Below are 21,232 nucleotides of genomic sequence, written 5' to 3' on the forward strand. Positions count from 1 at the left end.
AAGAAAAGCATTTGGAAACTTCACTTTTATGAAACATTTTGCTGAGCTGGCTTGCAGCCATGAGCACCCCCGCTGACGTGCCTGCAGAACTAGGCAGTGTCGCTTATAGATGAAGGTTTCAAGGTGCTCAGACAAACTCTTGAACTGCGGCTTGACATGACATTTGGAGCACTTCTAGTGCTCCCTGGGGCAGACCCAAACCGCAGTGAATAGAGGATTTAAACCACTGATCTGCCCTAAAAGCCTTGCACTCGTTCCTACTTGTTTGAAAAAAAATTTTGCTGGGTTATGCTTGTGGCTGCAGAATCTGTGCTGGGTGACATCACGTCTGCCGATGCTGTGACTCCAAAACCTCAACACCCAGCTCCTCAAGGAGTTTTTCCATGGGTTTGTACCACTTGCAGCATGGTGACCCACTGTGCAGCTGCTTTGCAGCCGGGGTCCTGAGACCCCCAGCTGCGTCAGGCGGAAGCCCTGGCCCTGGGGGCAGCCCAAGCCACGAGAGGCTGCTCCTGCTCCGGGACCTGCCCCATTACAGGAGGCCTGACCACGCTGCCTCAGCCAGACACTTTCCTCCAGCACATGGGTCACTGCATCAGCCTTTCGTGTCTGCCTTTTGCTCAGATGAAGGCTGGCATCAGGGTGTAGAAAGCCCCAGGACGCTTTGGTTGCCCCAACCCAAGCCAGAGCCTCCCCAGGGACAGGTCAGATCAGTGAAGGCTCACATGGACAACCCTGCTGCACCAACAGGGACCTCCAGCCTCTTTGCTTATTCTCCTCCCTCCCACACACTCTAGGCTGGTACCCCACACCACCAAAGCCCCCCCGAGAGCAGCTTTTATGGTCTAAACACAACGTACGTATAGCAACAGTAATTTATTTAGCTCTGAAACATCCAGAGCAGGGAGATCACACACCACCCACCTCCTTCTGCCAGCCAGCCATTGCTCGGGAAAATCATAGCATGAAGTGGGCTCTAAAACTAAATCACAGTTCCACATAGCGATGTAGCATCTGCCAAGTGATCTCCAGCCAGCTTTTCCTCTGGCTGCTTCTCCTGGGGCACCATGCCACGTTTCACTGTGGCACACAGCAGCGTGGCCTTCCCTCAGCTTTTGCTCTCTTGTGCTGACACACAGCACATCGTCATTCAGTTGACCCAAGGAGTGGTGGAAGGAAAACCAGCAGGCCTTTCTGCCACCACTGACCCCCCTGCTCGGCCAGCATGCGGAAATGTTGGCTTCCTACCTCGTGCCTCTACCCATGAGGTACCCGAATGAACCATCTGGCAACTGTTTCTCTTACTCTCAATCTCCTGTTCCTCTGAAATGCCAGCCTCAGGGAATGACACTTACTGATGCTCTCAGTTCTCCAGAAGTAGGACCGTGCAGAAAAAAAACCCAAACATACCCAATCCAGGCACAGGCTGACTGATGACCGCTTTCCCTTTTCTGCATACGGGACCTGTGAGCAGGAAATGTCCACAGTGGGAGCATGCACACGCTTCAGTGAGGGAAGGAACAAAAGGGTGCTGCTGTCCTGCTGGTGTGCAGCATACCCAAGTTGCCAGACTCATCTGAGAGGGTCATCCACCCTTGAGCTCAAGTATCAGCTATGTGCCATCAAGGAGACATGTCAGACTCCAAGAAGTTCTTGCCTGACTGCTGCTGAAATCTCCTGAATCACTTTGCTCTCCATCATCTTCTCATGCCCACCTGGGTTAGCAAAAGAGGGAGCCTGTGACAGCCAGATGCCAAATAACGAGGGCAACACCTGCTTACAGGGACTTGCACTTCCTTTCTCCAGGAAGAGAGGAAAAGAAAAAGAAAAAAAAAAAAAGACATGACCTTAGTGCAGATCTAAACAGACATCTCCTCCCAAATCTCAACGCACTCACAGTCCTCTGGAATCTGCTGCCACCCTTTGTCACTGTTCTCTACTGTGACAGGGCATGGGATGGGTGAGATGAGCCAGTATGCTGAAGCTCAGTAGTCTGACCAAATGGTCTCTGTTGTGTGCAAACTGGAGTCGTGAGGTCGGTAAGAGGACTGTTCATCCCCAGTGCTCTTACACTTAGTGGGGAGGGCGGGCAGAAATCATCTATAAAAACGCTGCCCAGGAGAAGACTCACGTCATGATTGCCTGCACAGGAGGCCAGAAATAAATAACCACTGGAGCAGTGATGCTCCAGAAGCACTTCAGCTCAAATGTGGCAACAACCAACGTTGAAGGCAAAATGCAGGACTGCCACAGGTCTGCCCCTAAAAAACCCTCAATTTGTTATGCAACAGAGCTGTCATCTGGCCATCCACAAGGGAGACAAATGGCAATTCCCATGGGAGATTTTAGGCAGCCTATTCCTTGTGACAGCATAAACTCCATCAAAGCGGAGGTGATCTTCCCTGCCAGGTGATCTCACCATGAACAGATTCTGCATACCAGTTTGTCAGCAGCCTTATTCAAAGGAAACCCAGTACTGAGCAGCTTCTAGGAAATTTCTACAAGAGGCTAAAGAGCTACTTGACCCTCAGGATGTAACCAAAAGGGGTGCAATTCTTGCCATTTGTGCATTCCACCCTCAGACAGGAAGATATTAGGAAGTAAGTTACTGAAAAACTAGTTTCTCAAACTCAGGAAAGGCAGATGATGAAAGGCAATGGAGGCTGACCGTATAACTATTGCTAAGTTTAACGAGAAGTATATATAGCCACATATCCATATGCAACTACTTTCACTGCAGTTCTGTGTGTGAAGTGCTAAGTGATACAGAACTGCAGTTTTGAAAAATTGTGGGACCCCACCAATCTGTGCTGCGGCTGTAAGGTAGTTTTAAACTTAGTTGGAATATATCCAGTGGGGAATGGGGAACCCGTATTGCCGCTAGCGGGATGTCCACGTGAGAAATGGCTCTGAACTCACCAATCAGATAGAAGGCATAATTTGCAAAGCTGGCTGCACGGGGCTTGGAGTGAATTCTATTGTACCTGACAGATCAAGAAAGTTAATAATCAAATTGCAATTTCAGGGAGGAAAACCAGGTACATCTGTGAGCTATCTAAACATGCGATATAGAACACATTTGCATAATGTTAAAACAGAGTAGTGAGACTTCCCTCAATACAAAAAGCAAATGAAGGCACAAAAAGCACAAAGATGAAAAAACTGGAAATAGTTTATTTGCTGCATAAGGAAACTTCTTGTAAATTACATATAAAGAAACTTGCTATGCTGTAGTATATAATTTTCAATATTCCACAAAGGTAATTGTAATAAATATACAAACCAAAATAAAGTAGAAGACTAAATCCATCAGGCAACCTACAAAATGGTTCATCAAGTTTTGTACTTTGCAGCATTAGCATGCTTAAAATCTTGTTGTTCATTTTGAAGTGCTGCAGCAAAATTCTTTTCACATTTCTTTGGAGCATTTTCAAAACCATCTAACTATGAAATACTGTTCAAAATTAGCAGGCATTAGTTAAACCACCCAAGAAAAGTAACATCAAGGTCTACCTGATGCAAAGGTGTGATTTTTCCTTTTGCTTTTAAAATTCATTTTAGTTTTGCCAGGGTTAGGAATTATCTGATATAAGTGCACTATGAGTCCAGTCAGCCTGAGGCACTGCTGACTCTTGTCATATTATGACTCTATATAAACTTCATAGATTATCTAGCTCTGGGAGATTTCTCTATTAGAGACATATCCACTAACAGGAATAAAACGAATACCATAGTGAAGCTGCAAGCTAGTTAGAATGGTTGTACCCTCAAGTGCAGTGTGTGCTTAGAAACATTTTTCCATAGTTTCATACTATACCACATCAAGCATTTTTATTTTACCTTAAACTTAAAAGTGCTGATAAAGGCTTTACTGACGCCCCTAGCCTCCAGAAACAACGTATAGAAATTTTTGACAACTTTTGCTGTTCTCTGCCTATCATTTCTACATTTTTTGAAACAGCAGGCTGAATTGCATTTTACACTTCACTGCTCTGGACCACACTGACAGACAGGTCTATTATTCCGTACGGATCTTTTACAAACAGAAAACACTTCACTATGCTTCACTACTACTGAATACTTGGGGGGTATAAAAAGAAACTCTCTAAAACACGATTACCTAAAAATATTTGTTAATAGTTTAATGCAAACCTTATGTAGAAAAAATGGTTTAGTTACAAAAAAATTCATTAGAGGGCCAATAAAAATATACTGAAGAGAAGATCTTTACAAAAGTGAGGTTAAGAAGTATGAGGCATTGACATTCACTGTAAACATCCTGTGTTCACTAGAATCCCTTGTCTAAAGTATATGTTCTGGTTTTGTTCCTGAGCTTCATGGCCAACGCTTGCATAGATAGCTAAACCTATGATAAAGGGTTGTTTATACAGATGTTTCTGTACTGCTTTGTACAGAACTTCAATAAACTACCGCTTTTACCTTTTGAAATAGTTTCATCCCACTACCAGGGAGTTCAAGGAAACTATGAAGCATGGTATGATTTTTGTGTACTCAGTGCATTGGATGGGTTGGCACAGCTACCTTATGGTATGTTAATCTTAAATAATATTTTACTAATAAGTGTAGCTGTTTGATGCTCTGGCTTAGCATAAATACCTATTTCTGCTCACTGCTGCAAGGCTCACTTCTGCTCTGCCAAAGACTGCATATGGCAAAATGTCAAGAATCCGAGTGCTACAACATCAAGCAGCAAAGTTAATCCCCAATAATAAGATGCAGCTTATAAACAGTACAGAAGACCTTATCAAGAATTTTGCCTTTACGCAGGCAACACAAGTGCTTTCCTCTAAACTAACCTCCCTCTATTGGAGGAAGCTAGAAAGTACTTTCAGAGTAAACATGACATGGAGTGGCATAAGTAAAAAGTCTAAAGAACATAATTGCATTTGGATACAAAAAGCAGGCATGTGTTTCATTACTGCACATGCAAATGCACATGGGAAGGGGTAGAGACAAACAAATCCACCTCACAAACAGCACAATAACACAAAAGCAGCAAATTGCCAATTTTAAATCTTATGTTAAGGCAAATCTAGATAAACACCCATAACAAGATTAATGAAAATGGGAGTTTTCCTTGGCTTTTTTGTTTACTTTTTCTGAGATTGGCTTTTACACATTGATAAAATTTGTTTAAGCACTTTCTGAACATCTTCATCCATTTGACCCTAGACAAGGGGAGAAAAAAAGGAAAGATGATTAAATTCAAGCATCCCTCTACTCTTTTAGAAGATTTATAAACTATTGTTGAGGTATAGTAATTAGATCAATTTCCCCAAAGGAAGCAGTGTTAAATTTGTGCTTAAATAGTCATACCTTTTGGGTAGGATGCCTTAGATAAAACATGCAAAGTTCTTACTAGATCTGCAGAACAAACATCTTTCATTAAAATACCAACACTTTGTAACTGACCATAAGTAACCATACCTGCACGGCATAGAGAAGATGCATCCTGTAAACTGAGACAATTTCCTGATGTTGTTTCTTTGTTTCCTGTAAAACAGTTACACAGAAAGCCACAGAGCATTCAGAACTGTGGAACTCAGAACTCCCCAACTAGATTTAGAGAGCTCTGGGGAATTACAAATCATGGCCTTATGCATGCATGGAAAACCAGCTGAGACGGTACCGTGCCACTGGCCATCCAAAACATAATTTGCTTGGAAGCATGGTTCACAGAAACACTGCAATTCTACCCATCCCAGTAAAAAAGCTGATGAGATGATGTAAGTTATAAGAAGCACTGAGCTGCAAAGACGCGAAATGAGCACATACTCCACTTCTGAGCTTATCAGGAATGAGAGTTGAGGAAAGCCAATAATATTATGACAAATCAACCCTCAACTGCAACTGAGCTCTTCTCTGAAGTCAGTGACCCATCTGCCAGCTAGACAGGGGAAAACAGCTTTACTTTAGTTAGACTATTTCTAAAGAGCAATTTGTGATTTGCAGATTGCTAAATGTTTCAGAGAAACAGAAATTATAGAATTTCTGAATGAAAATTCCTTTCCTTGTACTCATTGACTGTGCTCCATTTTAAATAGGGCAGCGTGAAGAATTGCATGCATGTCTTTGGAGAACTGGGCATAATGGTGGGCTTACAAATTATCACACTTACAGTCAGCTGGTTTTGCAATTGCTTCACTTGTTGTTGCAATGCCTCCAGCTGCTGGCTTTGTCTTTTGGGGGCACTGGTCGAGTAGGAAAGCTGAGAAAGGCTGTTCAATGCTTCTTTTAATTTGCTAACTTCCTTGGACATTTCATTGATCTAGGGAGGGGAAAAAAACAGGCTTTCATGAAAAGCTGCGAGGCACATTGTATTCTTGTGGGTCTCATCTTGCGGTTATTCATGACTTAAATGGGGAAAACCAAGATGTAAATAAACTCAATGGACAAACAGAGATACCATGTAAGCAAGGGGTTACAATGCTTCTCTATCACCTGTCCTAACACAGACAATTCAAAATGCATTCCTTGTTCTGAAGGCCAGCAATATTTACAAATAAGGATTGTATTTACCACCTTCACCCATGCTGCTGCTAAACAGGAGACAGAAACATACTAAACACAGGCCGGCTATTCACAGCTAGCAAAATATAGTCAAGTATTTTTCCTCAAGTGTGGAAATAACTGAACTGATATCTGAATTTTTAGATGGGCAAATACACTCAAAAGTTACTCCACTCTGTGACATTTGACACAACATTGTCTATTAGGTCACCCATGCACGATTCCACCCATTTTGCAGTCTGAACTCAAGTAACACCCCTCCACTGTGGTATATCACTAACCTTTTTATCTTTATCCTCCTCTTGTTTAGATGAGCTTTCAGAACATCTTTTCATTTCAAGAAGATCTTCTTGAGCTTGATGGTACTTTTGGTGAAGACCAGTCACCTCCCGTTCCTTTGCTTCAAGCAGAGTATGCATACCTTCTTTCTCTTCTTTCAAGTGCAAAACTTCATTTCTCAGTTGCATAGCATCTAAGAACACATTTTCCTTCTCTTGGATTACATTTTTCAGTTTGGATGACAAAACACTAACTTCACCCTCTAGTGATGACTGGAGCTTTTCATATGTAGCCTTGGGTACCATTGCTTCATTAATTGCAGCTTTTTCTTCCAGTAATTCCTTCTGTAAGTTTCTTACTTCGCTTTCCTTCCTGGTAAGCAGCTCTTTAAGCTCATTTATTTCTTCCTCCATTTCCCTTACAGTATTTCTGACTGCATTCATCACCTGATGATGTTCAGTAATGGGCAATGAGTTTTGTTTCTGAGCGTCTAATAATTGCTTTAGTTCTTCTGCTTCATCTAATACTTTTGTGTACAGAGATTTCATTTCCAATAACTCATTCTCTGCTTTGTATTTCAAAGAATTTGTTACCTGCATCAGTTTCTCATGTTCATCTCTGGGAATGTAGTCCAAAGCTATATCATCTAGAGTTTTTCTCTTCCTATAGTCTTCAAGCTCTGTTTGTGCTTCTTTGTACAACTGAGACAATTCACTGAGTTGTCTGTTGAGCTCATCTATCATTCTGTGCATCCCTTCTTTCATTTCTCCAGCTTCAGCACCAGATTCCAACTGTGCCTGATTTGTCAGCTTGTCCTGTAGCCTTTTAATTTCCTCTTGCCCTTCTTTGTACCTCTCTATCAACAATGCTTTCTCTTGATTAATGTTATCAATAACTGAACAATATGAATTCTTCATTTCCTCACACTCTTCCACAGACAATTTGCTTATCACATTCTGCTCTCTTTCTTCAAACTTTTTCTGTAGCTCTCTCACTTTCTCTTTTTGTCTTTCACTTTCCTCCAGTGCTCTCTTCAATTCTTGCCTAAGCATTTCAACTTCTCCACATGTAGCCTTCAACCTACTCAGATCAGAACTGGTTTCTTCAGTTTCAGAGGAAACGAGACCCAGCTTCATTTGCCTCTGTACGTTCAAAACCTCTTTCACAGCTTCCTCATACCTGTTTTGAGTTTCTTGGAACTTCAGGTTAAGATCAGAACCATTTTCTGAAATGTTTGTGCTATTTAAATTATCAGTTTCTGGGACTCTAGACTGGACCTGAGCTTCTACGTGCTTTCTTTTGGCTTCAGAAGTCTCTGATTTCCTCTGCACATCCTTTAAGTCTTCCTGGAGGTACTTCATTTTTACTTCAGTGGGACTTGTCAACTTTTCTTGAATTTGGGTGGCATTTAATGTAGACTTCAGCTCCTGAGCCGAGAACTCATTTTGTCTATCTGCTGCTTGCTCAAGCTCTGTTTGGGTGGAATGATAAGATTCTATGGTTGAATCCACTTCTTTAGGCGTTCTTTCCTGTGCAAAAAGAAACTCATATAATTATATAGGTTTCACAGTAAAAACAATTATATTTTTTAAAATACAGTAAGCAAGGGAATCTTTCCATTTGCTACAGAGACAAGCAGTTAAAGCACCATGGAAGAAAGTTTTAGAAAACTCAAAACCCAGCTGCTACCATTTAGTCATCTATAGTGAGAGAAGGCAGTAAGTGCCAAGCTCCTCTGAAAGTCTGGGCTGATCTCCATAAGCTAATAATCAAAGCTATGCAAATTAAAATTCTCCTAACACAACTGTTAACAACATCTTTTAGAATGTGGTTATCATAATAAACAAAGTTATTCAGTAATTTATGGGAAAAGTGAGAAGATCAAAACACTGATTTAATCCTTTGGGGCAGAGTGTTTCCATGATCTTACCACCCACATGCTCATTAAATTATCTTCACAGTACATCTCTTTAAAATCGTAAGCAACTCTTTGTTCTGCTAGCAGATTAAGAGAGCACTAGAACAGCACAAAAATATGCCACCTGTAATTTGTCCTGCAGCTCCTTATTATGCAATGTCAAAGAAGCAATTTTTGCTTGCATCAACAGAAGTAGATCTTGCTGGTCAGCTTCAGAACTCAGATCCAGTAAACTATCAGCACCTTTGGAGAAAAACAAAGATTCAAAAGCTTTCAAAAAGCTTAAGTGCTAGCTAGTTAGTTATTCTAACCTTTCGATTTAAACAGTTTGTTCCCATGACCACTAAGGGTAGGGAGCAAGCAAACTGTTCCTAGAAACTCCTTCCCCAAAAATGCGTTAGATCACCCAATAGAAGCAGGAGGTTTTGGTAGGGAGCTGCTGGTGAAATTACAAAACATTACTCCCAATACTTATTGTGTCTCACCTTCTAAGCAGAAAGGCACAGAGGATTTCTGACCAGATTTCAACATTTCACACCACCTAAAACATCTAACCAAATATGAAAATAAGGATTAAGGGTTATTGTATACCTGTTGTGCTGTCACTCAGTCTCTCTTTATTATCTCGATGCAAGGAGCTGAATTCTTCCTGCTGAGACACCAAAAGAAAAAGCTTTCACAGGAAGCAGATGTGAAGTGAGACAGTTGAGCAAAGAGAAGTACAGACAGCAAAGATCTTACTGGATTAAGCACAGCAAAGTGGGTTTCTTTTGTTTCTGGGGTCTTGTTTAACTGCAGCATGCAGCCAGTATTTCAAAATCTGCTAAAGCCATTCAAGTTCCTTTGCCCAATTCTCATTAAATAGTAATGAAATATGGGCAACTATCTCATAGATAGTTTGGAAGGCTACAGCCCCTTTGATAAACAGTAATATATATTGTCATGTATTAAAAAATAAGAATCTTCAATACTGTAACGTAAAGATCATACAGAACACAACCATATCCCTGATGTCTTTTGGTGAAAGGGTCTCTACCTTCTGCATTTCACAATGACATGCACTTCGCTGGTATGAGGTAATGAGCTCTCACAACATTAATACCATATTCATAACCATATTCCTAAATACTAACTAATTGATGACTACTTCTATTTACATATTCAGTAAACAGTAAAGTAATCCACAGTTGCTTATAAATTACATTGAAAAAGACTCGGATCCCTTTCTGCTCCTAAAACTCAGCTAACTAAATTCACAGGAGACTCTGCAGTCAGCAAAATATATTATTAACCAAAATACGTTATTAAGATACAACAACTTCCTTCCCTAAACTTCATAAGAACAGAAAACTGATACCTTTGATGCTTGATCAGCAAAGAAAGCTTGCCCTTTTCCAGTCATGGGAGTTGAAGTTGATGAGTGTGGAGAGGATAAATCACTAAACTGTAAAAGATTTTACATAAATAAGTATGTATACATACATGTATATATAACTACCTCTCTAACATGTGCCCATATACATATGGGCATACACTAAAGAGTACTTTTTCCTGCAGTAACATAAGTCACCACTCTAGGTTAGTTTCAAAGAGCAGATCTAATTATTCAGTGCTTTTCTGAGTCAGTATTACATATGCAGTGTAGCTATTATACAGGTAACACTCTAGTTCAACATTAAACTTAACTGTTAAATTGCATTTTGACACTATGTAAATCTATGTAAGTATTTTACTTTCATATGCATATATGCATATAATATGTGTATATATGTATGCACAATTAAAATATACAGAATTATTTACTTATGGAAGTTGGCAAAACTAGAAAACCTTCAACTTTAGATGGAAGAAACAATTGAACAGTAAAATTTTTACATTTGTATCTTAGAGCATGCTGTATTTCAAGCAATTTTGCTTAGTTAGCCTAACCAACATGTGGTTTCATGGTGTCACCCTTATGTCAGGAAAAGCACTCATGGTAAGACAGGCATATAAAATAACAGCAACAGAGCAAATCCAGCCCACAACATTCACATAATGTTCAAAACGCTTTTCACCCCCTAAAAGCATCTCAAAATTGGTCTTTTCTTTACCTGAACAGGACTGATAGGAGGAGGTGGGGCTTTGCGTTTTTTTGGAGTTCCACTTCTTTCAGAACTTAATTTAGAGCCTTGATCATGCTGAAAGTTTCACCAGCCAGAAAAGGTAGGTTTGTTAGTTTGGTTAGTAGAGTCCGAGCAAGTTGTTTTATTAAAAAAAATAAAAAATAAATAAAATCCCACATTAATATCAACTTTAGCAGCTCATGCAGTGTTGTTTTTTTTTTTTCCTATTTAAAGACTACATCTCTACTAACAAAAAGATATTAAACATGCCTGACAACAAGAATCTGCCCACTTGTAATCCATGCTTCAGTGAAAACAAACAAGATTTAGTGAAAAAGCAAGAAGCTGACAACAGGTTTAGCACTAGTGATCTTGAATAATTCCATTCATACATAGTCCAGTCATGCCATTCTTAAAGGCCACATCTTTCCTGTCCACCAACTTCTGCCTGAGCTCCCTGAAAAACCCACCTCTCCACTCAGAGAAGGAATGAACCAATGCATTGTACTCTCATCCAGTTTCCAGCCACTAGCAGATCTACAAGGTCTACTTGCACTCCAAGATACGAGACTAAATAAAAAAATGTAAGAAACTAATTTAATTGCCTAAATCTGCTCGGATTCTCACAGGTGGGAGTCTCCAGTAAGATGTAACCAGGGATAACCTTAAATTATGTGTTTTGGAAACAGGGAACTTTTCTCGATCATCTTCTCGACAGCTTAAAGAGATAGGGTGCCCAAAATCCAAGCTCCTGCATTACACAAGAGAAGAAGCGTACCTTCCCGGCACACATGTGCACACTCGCTCTCCCTTCCTTTGCTCACTGAGTGTGCTGGCTGCTGTTACACAGAGAAGCTAAGTCCAAAAGCAATGTTCCTGAAACACATTTCTGGAATACGCAATAAAAACCTTTCACATTACAGAGTGCAATGGGAGCACATCTCACAGTGGCATTTACTAGCGCTTCGAGTCATGTCAATTACTGTTTTTTCTTAAGTTACTAGTCTATATAGCCCAAGTATTTTTAAAACCAAAAGGAGAAATACCTGCTTTGCTTTTGTCGGTGACTTTGCATCTGCGAAGCAGAAAAGAAGTGGAATTAAGAAAGCTATCAAATAAAAGTTATTTGCCATTCCTAACCCATCTCTCAGTTGTATCTCCCACACCATAAACACTTCGTTTGATTTTTTAACTCCTGTCTGAAACCTGAGAAATGCACTTTAATTTTCAAGTTCCCTTTGAACCTTTCTCTGCTGCTTTTTGGGTTTCATATTGAGATAAAATTTGAAGGATTGTGACAATTCTTCTTCTACTATAGTCTCACACCATTCTTGCACATTAGCTTCGTACTTTAGAAATACGTCTTGGTTTGACACCAATCTTGTACATTAACTTCCTACTTTAGGTATCTGTCTTAGTTTAACCATAAAACCCTCTGCCTGAATTAGTTCTTACTCCAACCCCCCTATTGAGGAGCTGTATGTTCCACTTACTCTTTCACATAATAAAAAGGAATCTATTCCAAATCGTATGCAAGACTTCACGATGCTGCTACATCAGCTTTTCTTTTCTTTCTCCAAAACACCCCTTTTTGCCCTCCTCACTGCTTTATCCCATCCTAAATATTACTATCTATGGCAAAGACCACATTTTCCTGCTTTTGGAAAGCTTCATCCAGACCACCTTGAAGATGGCTTTTTAAACTTTTTGGGCTACCTTGTGAAGTAAATTTTTCCGTCACTAAACATGCATGCAGCCAGTTCAAGAAGTGACAAACTGTAGATCGGCATCTCTTACATACCCGCATCCTGAGATAACTTTGATGATAGCAGATTCTGTATCCCTGCATTCTCGGAGAGCTTGGAGTAATACAGGGCATTCTGTCCAGAGACATCTACTAAACTGACATCTGCACCTTTCCTAAGGAAGGCTTCCACCATGTTAAGGCTACCAGCTTCACAAGCCATCATCAAAGCAGTTCTGCACAAAACAAACAAAACACACAAGGAGTAAGTGTCAAGAGTGTACTCTTTAAGTAGCAGCCTGTTTTTTCAGGAAAAAAAAAGGTGTGACAGTTATTGTGCAATAAAGTCCAAGATTTTATCAACACGTGTATTGACACACACATGTAACTGCTGTTTCTCCTTACAAACACCAGCCTGCTCTTCCTTCTCTTCTCCATAGTCCCCAGCTGGACCTTCTGCAATGACCTAGCATGCTTTGCACAGTTCTCCAAAAATTTCTAAAAATGGGTTCATGAGGCTAAGAGGAGAGTCATAGATAGAAATGGCTGCAGGATGAAGTCAGACGATCAAATCTCACTGCCACACTCCAATTACAGCTCTGCAAGTGGTGGTAAAACATGAAAGCATTTATGTCATTGCTGCTCTCCTTCACATGCTGCTTTTAAGACAAAATAGACAAACAGATTTCAACCAAAAAGCCAAACAAATCTCAAAGCTCTTCAGTGAGACTGAGAGATGGGTTTGACCTCAAATCCTGATGTACTCTCAGTTAAAAAAAAAAAAAAAAGGGTCCATTAGAGCACAGTTCCTTCTCCAACACAGAGTAATTGGACAGTGCCAGATCCTAGAGTAAGGGTAGCATACCGAAGAAGTCTTTTCCTAACAGGTTGTATCTGTTTTTCTCAGTTACTTGAAGGGGTCATAAAAGATGTACAGAATAATTATAATCACACAGAAAACCCTGCCTTTCAGGCATGCTTTAATATTGCTTTCCTGTTTGGGCATAATTCTGCCTTCTCAACATGAAAACATTCCTAGTAGGTTGTCCAAGTTAATTGGTAAACACATTCCTCAGTGCAGATATGAAACTGAAATGTTACTACAGTGATAATATTTGCTAGATATTAAGACAATTATTTCACCAATGAATTAAACATACTCCCTGTAATGGGTGAGCCCTGCAGAAGTGATGGCTGTTGCAGTGCTGTGCTAAAAAGTAGTGCCGAGTGGCAAGTTGGATAACACCTCCAGTCACAGGGATGGTTTTAGATTACCAAAATAATTTACTTAGTCTGGACAAGATAGGAAACTGGAAATGTCATTTGCAAAGGTTATCCCCTTCCTCTCCCAGTAAGGCTCCTCCTTTTCCAGTAACTACTTTTGTGAACAGGAGATGCAAGAGTAGTCACCCTCCTTACCAGAAGAAAAGCAATAAATGAAATGGTATATTCCATGTTATATCTTTTTCTTGCTTCTATACACAGTACTTTCTCAAAAAAGAAAATACAAAAATACCAGTCCTATCCATGACAGAAATGCCTTCATCCAATTAAACTATGAACTCTTGACAGTGTTGATTAAAGAGTAAAAGAGTGAGGGGAAGGCAGAAGTCCCAGAGTGGGCAGCACCTCACGTTCAAAGCACCGATGAGGCCATTCAAACCAACCAAGATGACAAAGGGGTTTTCTTTAGACAACTATAAACAGTGTGCTAATAAACTCTGGACTGATAAAAAACAAGTTAGGGCCCAAACTTATCCTCCCAGGTGCTGCCAAAGAACAATATAAGCATTGTATCACATACAATAATCAGGATAGCTATCAGGTTTAAGCACCAAGTCTTCTTAGCATCGTGCTTTTTCTTCACAGTTTAACGATGTTTATAAAAAAGCCCATAATTTTCAAAGACTCTTGATCTTCATCAGTATCATCAAACCAAGTGCACTTTTTACTACAAGGATGTTGCTTTTCAAAAACAGTTTTCTGACCCATGCACTATCTATTAATGCAACAAATCACTAAATGACACCTTGTAAGACAACAGCATCTCCACTATTTAGCTTCACTGTATTTTTCTTCTTGCTGCTGTGGCTGCATTATGGTAGAAAAAAAGAATCCTGCTCAGATGTCATTCCCAAGTAACAGTTTTAGGATTGAAGTTGGAGAAATTAACTCATGCCAAGAAGAGAGAAGCATTTAAACTGGGACACGTACAAAGTGATCTGTGGGTACGTGCTATCAGTCAGATTCTTGTAGGAATTGGATTTACTGCTCTGGTAGCCCTAGGGAAATCTTACAGGTACATCTAGTTTTATAGTTGCATAGTTTGTTTCACCTTTCCCTTTAGGCAGAATTCTGTAAGCCTTCTCAACAATCAGGATATGCTGTCTAGTACAGAAGGCATTATTTCACCTAACAACAACTACTTTGGGAAGGATTTGAGAAGAAAGCTTCATTTGACACTCAGCCTTGGGGAAGAATTAACATGTTAACCTGCTGTACCTTCCATTTTTATCCCTGGTGTTGATGTCTGCTCCATGATCCAGAAGATATTTACAGACTTCCGTATGACCATTTTGTACTGCAAGCAGCAGAGGTATGTTCCCATCCTAGGAATGCATTTAAAGAAACTATGAACAACAATCCATCCACTTACAAACATCACTCTGAGTTTTAAAGGTCAGCTATGAAATTTACTTCTATGTAGCAAAAACAAGGTGCTATTAATACATTTTTCTTGTGTACCGTAAATGTAGCTGGGTTTACTTTAACTCCTTTCTTGACCACTAGGGATGCAAAGCATTAGGAGTAAGAATACTTTTTTGCTGTTTGTACTCCCTTTGCTGTCTGCTTAATGCTATAACATGATCATTTTGGAACTATGCAATACCTTTAAGCAGCTCCACAACAAAAATTATAATTTTAACTATGTGCAAGGCAAAAATAGAACGTTTCATATAATCATAGAAAAACTTAGTTGGAAGACACCTTTGCAGGTCTTCTGGGGTTTGCTCCCTTTGCTCTCAATCCAAAGCTAGGCAAACTTCAAGTTACAGTACCTTGCTCAGAGACTTGTGCAGTCAACTTTTAAGCACCTCCAAAGGCAGAAACACCATGACATCTCTGGGTACCAGTTCCAATGTTTGACAACCTTCATGGTGAGATTTTTTTTCCTGGCACCTACCTGTAATTTCCCAGTTAGGTCCACTGCCCAAATTCCAACCATTGCTTGTCACCATTTGGTCATGTACCTTCAGAGGTACACGAAGCTGATCTGGCTCCCTCTTCCCTGTGATCAACCATGATGTAGCTGACTACATTAGATACTCCTGCAACCTTCTCTCTTTAGGACTGAGCAAACCTTTTCTGCCTTTAAAATGCATCCACTGAAATTTTAGGTCTAACCTCCATGACAGATATTTTTGTTAGAAAGACCAGATAAGAAGGAGACAGATCTAAGTCAAAACCAAAGAAGTTTAAATATTTTCATTCTTTTGTGTCTCATTTCTGTCAGGTCCCCTCCCTTTATCTCAGAGGGTTTTCTACGAGGCAGTTGCATCATTCCCAGAAATAGACCTAGGTGTTTGTAGACATTTCATAATAGTGAATGTAACGTCCCTGAGGCTTTAGACTACATCAAGTATATTGTTTTCCCCTTAAGCTTATTGTACTCTGGTTGGGCTTTGTGAGCATTTCACAGAACTTGGCCACATAATGGGCCTTCTCCAAAGCCTACTGGAGTCAAAGGAAAGACTTTTAATTATGTTTCGAACATATCAGAATTGATTCTAGCTACCTGTACCAATGTCTCTTGTACTCAATTCAATGAGCAGCAAATCCTGCCACTACTTTATTAGATTGTGAAGTACTTCCCCACCTCTGCTATGGCAAGCAGCAAAAGGAACTTCCTCCACTAGAGAAATCCAAGAAGGAATAAGCATAGTATCTGTTTGAACTGCTGCACCCAAGATTGACTGGAGTGGAGGGTGGCAAAAGTTCTGAAGTACTTGAAGTACACAATGGAAGAAGAGGTACATACCAAATCTTTGACATTAATTGGACATTTGTGTTCACACAGAAGTTGAACTGCCTGAAGACAGCCACATGCAGCTGTGGAAAAAAAAAGAAAAAAAAAGACAAGCATGAATGTCCATTAAACCCTATTTTCAATTTGTGTTCTGTGCTTCCACTTGCAATATTGCAGCATTACAGTGGGGTCCAAGAAAAACAAATTAAACTGTATTTCTCTGTTTTAAGAAGGAAGGAATCATAGAATGGTTCAGGTTGGAAGGGACCTTAAAGATCATCTAGTTCCAACCCCCCTGCCATGGGCAGGGACACCTCCCACTAGACCAGGCTGCTCAAAGCCCCATCCAGCCTGGCCTTGAACACCTCCAGGGATGGGGCATCCACAGCTTCCCTGGGCAACCTGTTCCAGTGACTCACCACCCACACAGTAAAGAATTTCTTCCTGATATCCAATCTAAATCTACCCTCTTTCAGTTTGAAGTCATTACCCCATGTCCTACCATTACACTCCCTGATAAAGAGTCCCTCCGCATCCTTCCTGTAGGAGAGAGACTAAGAAGTTGTATGGAGAAATACAACCAATATTCATGCTCTAAATTAGCACAAGAAGATAGAACCTTTAAAGACTGAAATCAAAATCAACCTAATCTTACGTATTGCAATGGCTCTGCACTTGCAAGTGTGCAAGTTAAGCTTATTAACTGAAACTCAAAATTCATACTATTTATCTAAAAAAATACCTGAAATTTGTAAACCATCAGGTGGAGTCACTAGATTTATGTAATTAGAACCTAAAAAGCTCTACTAGGCTGAAGAACTAGAAATATCAAGCACAACAAAATAGTACAAACTTTCAACAAAATTACCTGCATAATGTAAAGCTGTTTTCCCAGAATTGTCAGTGCTGTCTGTTGGACATTTACTCTGCACAGTTCAATACGGAGAAGAGAAAAAAAGGCAATTAGAGAAACGCCCAGAAAACAAAACATATGTTTGATTCTATGGACAGAGCATTGAACATCTTTGAGATTTGAGTTTTATGCGCTACTCCAGAAAACAACAGTGAAGAAAGGCACAGTTTTCCTTCCTACCAATCTCGTCTCCCCTTTCTTGGTACCAGCTTATACTGAAGGACAGGAAATACTCGTGGTGAGAGAGATATCCATAAAAATGTTACGGTTTTGGAACAACTTAGATCATGAAATAAAAAAGGAAAGAAACTCTCTCCCCTCTCTCCCTTGCCTCAGAAAAGCTTTGCTTTTTTTTTTTTTACATTACAGTAAGAGCTAAAGCAACCATGTCCTAAGGCAATTACTCTTGCATTATTTCTGTTAAAGGCAATAAGGCCTCATTTGCCCTTGTAAAAATTAAAGCATCAACAATACAGTTACATTTTCTGTTATTATAAGACACCAGCTATGATTGATCATTCTAGATTTCAAAGTAATAAATAAGTCTTGATAAAGATTTGAAATTTGATTTGTTTTGGTAAAGAAGATTTTAGTTTACAGCAAAGAAAGAGAATCATAGAATCATAGAATCATTTAAGTTGGAAAAGACCTTCCAGATCACCAAGTTCCACCGTAAGTCAAACACTACCAAACCCACCACTAAACCATGTCCCTAAGTGCTGCATCTACACATCTTTTAAATAACTCCAGGGATGATGACTCCATCACTTCCCTGGGCAGCCTGTTCCAATGCTTGACAACACTTTTGGTGAAGACATTTTTCACAATATCCAATCCAGACCTCCCCTGGTGCCACTTGAGGCCATTTCCTCTTGTCCCATCACTTGATAACTGGGAAAAGAGACCAACCACCACCTTACTACACCCTCCTTTCAGGCAGTTGTAGAAAGCAGTAAGGTCTCCCCTCAGCCTCCTTTCCTCCAGGCTGACCAACCCCAGCTCCCTCAGCCACTGCTCACAGGACTTGTTCTCTAGACCCTTCACCAGCTTCATTGCTCTTCTTTGAGCACAAGAAGATATAACCCTGAAGTAATGGGCTTCTAAAAAAACAAACATTACAGCTTTTGAATTTCAAATGTAGACCTGCCTCCAACACTTCCATGATTTTCATGGTTCACATAGATTACCACACTATGTAACAAAAATGTCAAGATTCTGCCTGTGTAAAATAATTATTTAGCCTGTTTTAATTCAGTTCCAGCATATACAGATTAGACATTCCTCACATGTAGAGTTTATATCACCAAGCTGGTCCACAGAAGCACGAAAGCAATACAAAGAGTATGAATTATTGGAGAATATTACCAATGCATTTGCACTTATGAACATGTTTAGAAAGCTGCATATTGCAACAAAATTAGCAAAATATCAACAAAAGTACTCTGTGGTTGTAGCTGGCAAGTGAATGGGCATCAGATATTTGGTATTAAACACATATCGAGTTGATCATGCTGCTGCAGGCGATACCATCAGTGACAGCTTGATGTCACTGTTTATGCTGTAAACGGGTTTGCAATAGAAGTAGTAGATATTCGCAATGAAGTCCCGAAGAGGGGTGCCTCCGTGGTTAATGATAAACCTTTCCAGGCGTGGAGGAACAGGGGAGTCAGCTTGCAACCAGTATGGATGTGGGAATCAGTGGAATTGGACCCAATATTATCAGAGACATTGACAGGGTCACTCAAAGGACAACTGCATAGCCTTGTGGTAACCAGGGAAAAACAATTTAGAGGTTGGGATATGGGATCCATTGTTTCTGTGCCACTGCGCTTGAGCAGGGTTATTATTCATTATTTCATGTGTATCTGAGCCACATTCTCACTGATGATTCCAAACTCCTAAAAATCCATCCCATTTCTCCAATCACCTCCAACGAAATTCACCTGGCTTTCTGAAACTGAGCCGAGAAGGACAATGTCTTTTCTTGCTTACTAATCAACATCTTCAGCCTCAACAACACAAGAAACATTTTTTCATCTTCACTTCTGTTTTTCTTATTTTCTTTCCCCATTCTTTCCACTCCCTTTCTAACCCCTCACTGTCCTATGCCTCATTTCACTGAGGATTTGAGCATTTCCATATTTTACCATCTAAACTACTATTGTTTCTTCTCATTTGACTTTAAACTTCACAGATACTTCTATGGTCAACAAAACACAGAAAACATTCCAGTGGAACAATATCACAATCCCCCCAGAAGTGAAAAATCCATTTCACCTATACCTCTTAACCCCTCTACTTCCAAGCCATCCAATGACACAGGCAAAACACAGGAAGTTAGACAGAAGCTGCAACCTGCTGGAATATGGAAAATTGTATTTTTGGACCACTCAGGGAAGATACTACATTGTTTTCCAGCATCCATTCACAGTGCCTAAAAGGTATTTAAACTCGAGCACCTCCAGATTGCAAGGAGACAGAAAAACAATATGGGAATGTGATGCAGATTATTAGCAGGAGATGCATCCATATCTAGTGAAACCAATCTACAGAAAAAAAGGAAAACTTCAAAAATCAAAATTAATTTAATTTTTACTTTACCTGAAGTAACCTCTTAATGCAATCAGGGTGACTGTTCTTGGCTGCAAGATGTAAAGCGCTGTGCCCTAAGTGAATAAAGGTAAAGCATATTGAGTATGCAATCATGGCAAAGCACAGCAATAAACTCTTCCATGACAAAGGCAAAGTTCTGAATTATTCATCTTATTCCTATCATGACACATGAAAAGATAGGATAGAGAAAATAAAGTAAAAACCTACTTCAAGCAGAATGTATTTACAACAGACTGTTGTTCAGGCAGGTAACAGAATAATCTTAATGTCTAGCTTCATACAGAGAAATAACACAAACATTGTGTCAGACTATATCTTGGCAGAAGTAAGTCTAAGATTGCACAGTTAGGTTTTGTTTCTTAAAAAACAGTTTTCCTATATTACTCAGCCTCCCTCACAGAGAGATGTCTATCAAGAGCCTTCATGATTTCTTCCATTTGGCAATGAAAAAGGCAGCCTGCCCTGAGAGGAAAACCAGCCAAATTCACCAGGTACCACTACAATGAACTTGTCTTATCCATGGAGTGCACTCACAGGAACACAGGCCTCCTTCCGTTTGCATCCCATAGATCCCCTTTTCTGATAATTTATTTAGCATCTGTGAGCTCATATTTAGCTATGCAATACAGTGATTTACTGACTACAGATTTATGATGAAAGACTGCAGTCTCTCTTCTAGTTTCATCTTACAGAGCATCTGAAAAATTAAAGAGGCCAAGACAGCAAAAGAATAAGTTATCCATGTAACTAAGAAAAGGAAGAGCCAAGATTTAGTACTCAATACAGAGCTACTTGTGACAGCAGAATCTCACTGTAAATAATGTGACTACTACAGACAAGGCTTTCCCTAATGAATACTGAGTCAACACTCTCTGATGAGAGCAGGCAACCTCTTATTATCCAAACATCTAATAAATCCTGAGGCAAAATGAAGTATGAATTCTGAATAATAGTCTCTATCAGGTACATATATTCTCTTATCATTACGCATAATCTGAATGCTTCGTCCAGTACCACAGACACTTCCTTATAGAGGCAAATCATTTCCATGCATGACAAATTCCCTCAGGCTGCATTCCCTGGCCAAAACAGAACCTGTGAG

General features: G+C 39.9%; 1 protein-coding gene across 4 annotated transcripts in view; it reads right to left on the reverse strand.

Annotated features, from left to right (window-relative positions):
- Window positions 1-3,154: 3,154 nt before the first annotated feature.
- The window catches only part of RAI14 (retinoic acid induced 14), an 86,256-nt gene continuing 68,178 nt past the window's right edge, over window positions 3,155-21,232 (reverse strand). The window contains exons 5-18 of one of the 4 annotated variants that reach the window (XM_054185483.1): window positions 20,119-20,183; window positions 17,473-17,530; window positions 16,617-16,687; window positions 15,080-15,186; window positions 12,635-12,813; window positions 11,880-11,908; window positions 10,822-10,908; window positions 10,086-10,172; window positions 9,320-9,377; window positions 8,853-8,971; window positions 6,813-8,339; window positions 6,140-6,289; window positions 5,449-5,514; window positions 3,155-5,189 (exon numbers count right to left, since the gene is read on the reverse strand). In XM_054185483.1, the coding sequence (XP_054041458.1) occupies window positions 5,112-5,189; window positions 5,449-5,514; window positions 6,140-6,289; window positions 6,813-8,339; window positions 8,853-8,971; window positions 9,320-9,377; window positions 10,086-10,172; window positions 10,822-10,908; window positions 11,880-11,908; window positions 12,635-12,813; window positions 15,080-15,186; window positions 16,617-16,687; window positions 17,473-17,530; window positions 20,119-20,183 (2,681 nt within the window). In that variant the 3' untranslated portion in view covers window positions 3,155-5,111. Of the gene's footprint in view, window positions 5,190-5,448; window positions 5,515-6,139; window positions 6,290-6,812; window positions 8,340-8,852; window positions 8,972-9,319; window positions 9,381-10,085; window positions 10,173-10,821; window positions 10,909-11,879; window positions 11,909-12,634; window positions 12,814-15,079; window positions 15,187-16,616; window positions 16,688-17,472; window positions 17,531-20,118; window positions 20,184-21,232 lie in introns of all 4 variants that reach the window. The other 3 variants (XM_054185482.1, XM_054185485.1, XM_054185484.1) reach the window with 3 other exon arrangements.

This window comes from Rissa tridactyla, chromosome Z, assembly GCF_028500815.1.
Source record: "Rissa tridactyla isolate bRisTri1 chromosome Z, bRisTri1.patW.cur.20221130, whole genome shotgun sequence".
Lineage (NCBI taxonomy): Eukaryota > Metazoa > Chordata > Aves > Charadriiformes > Laridae > Rissa > Rissa tridactyla.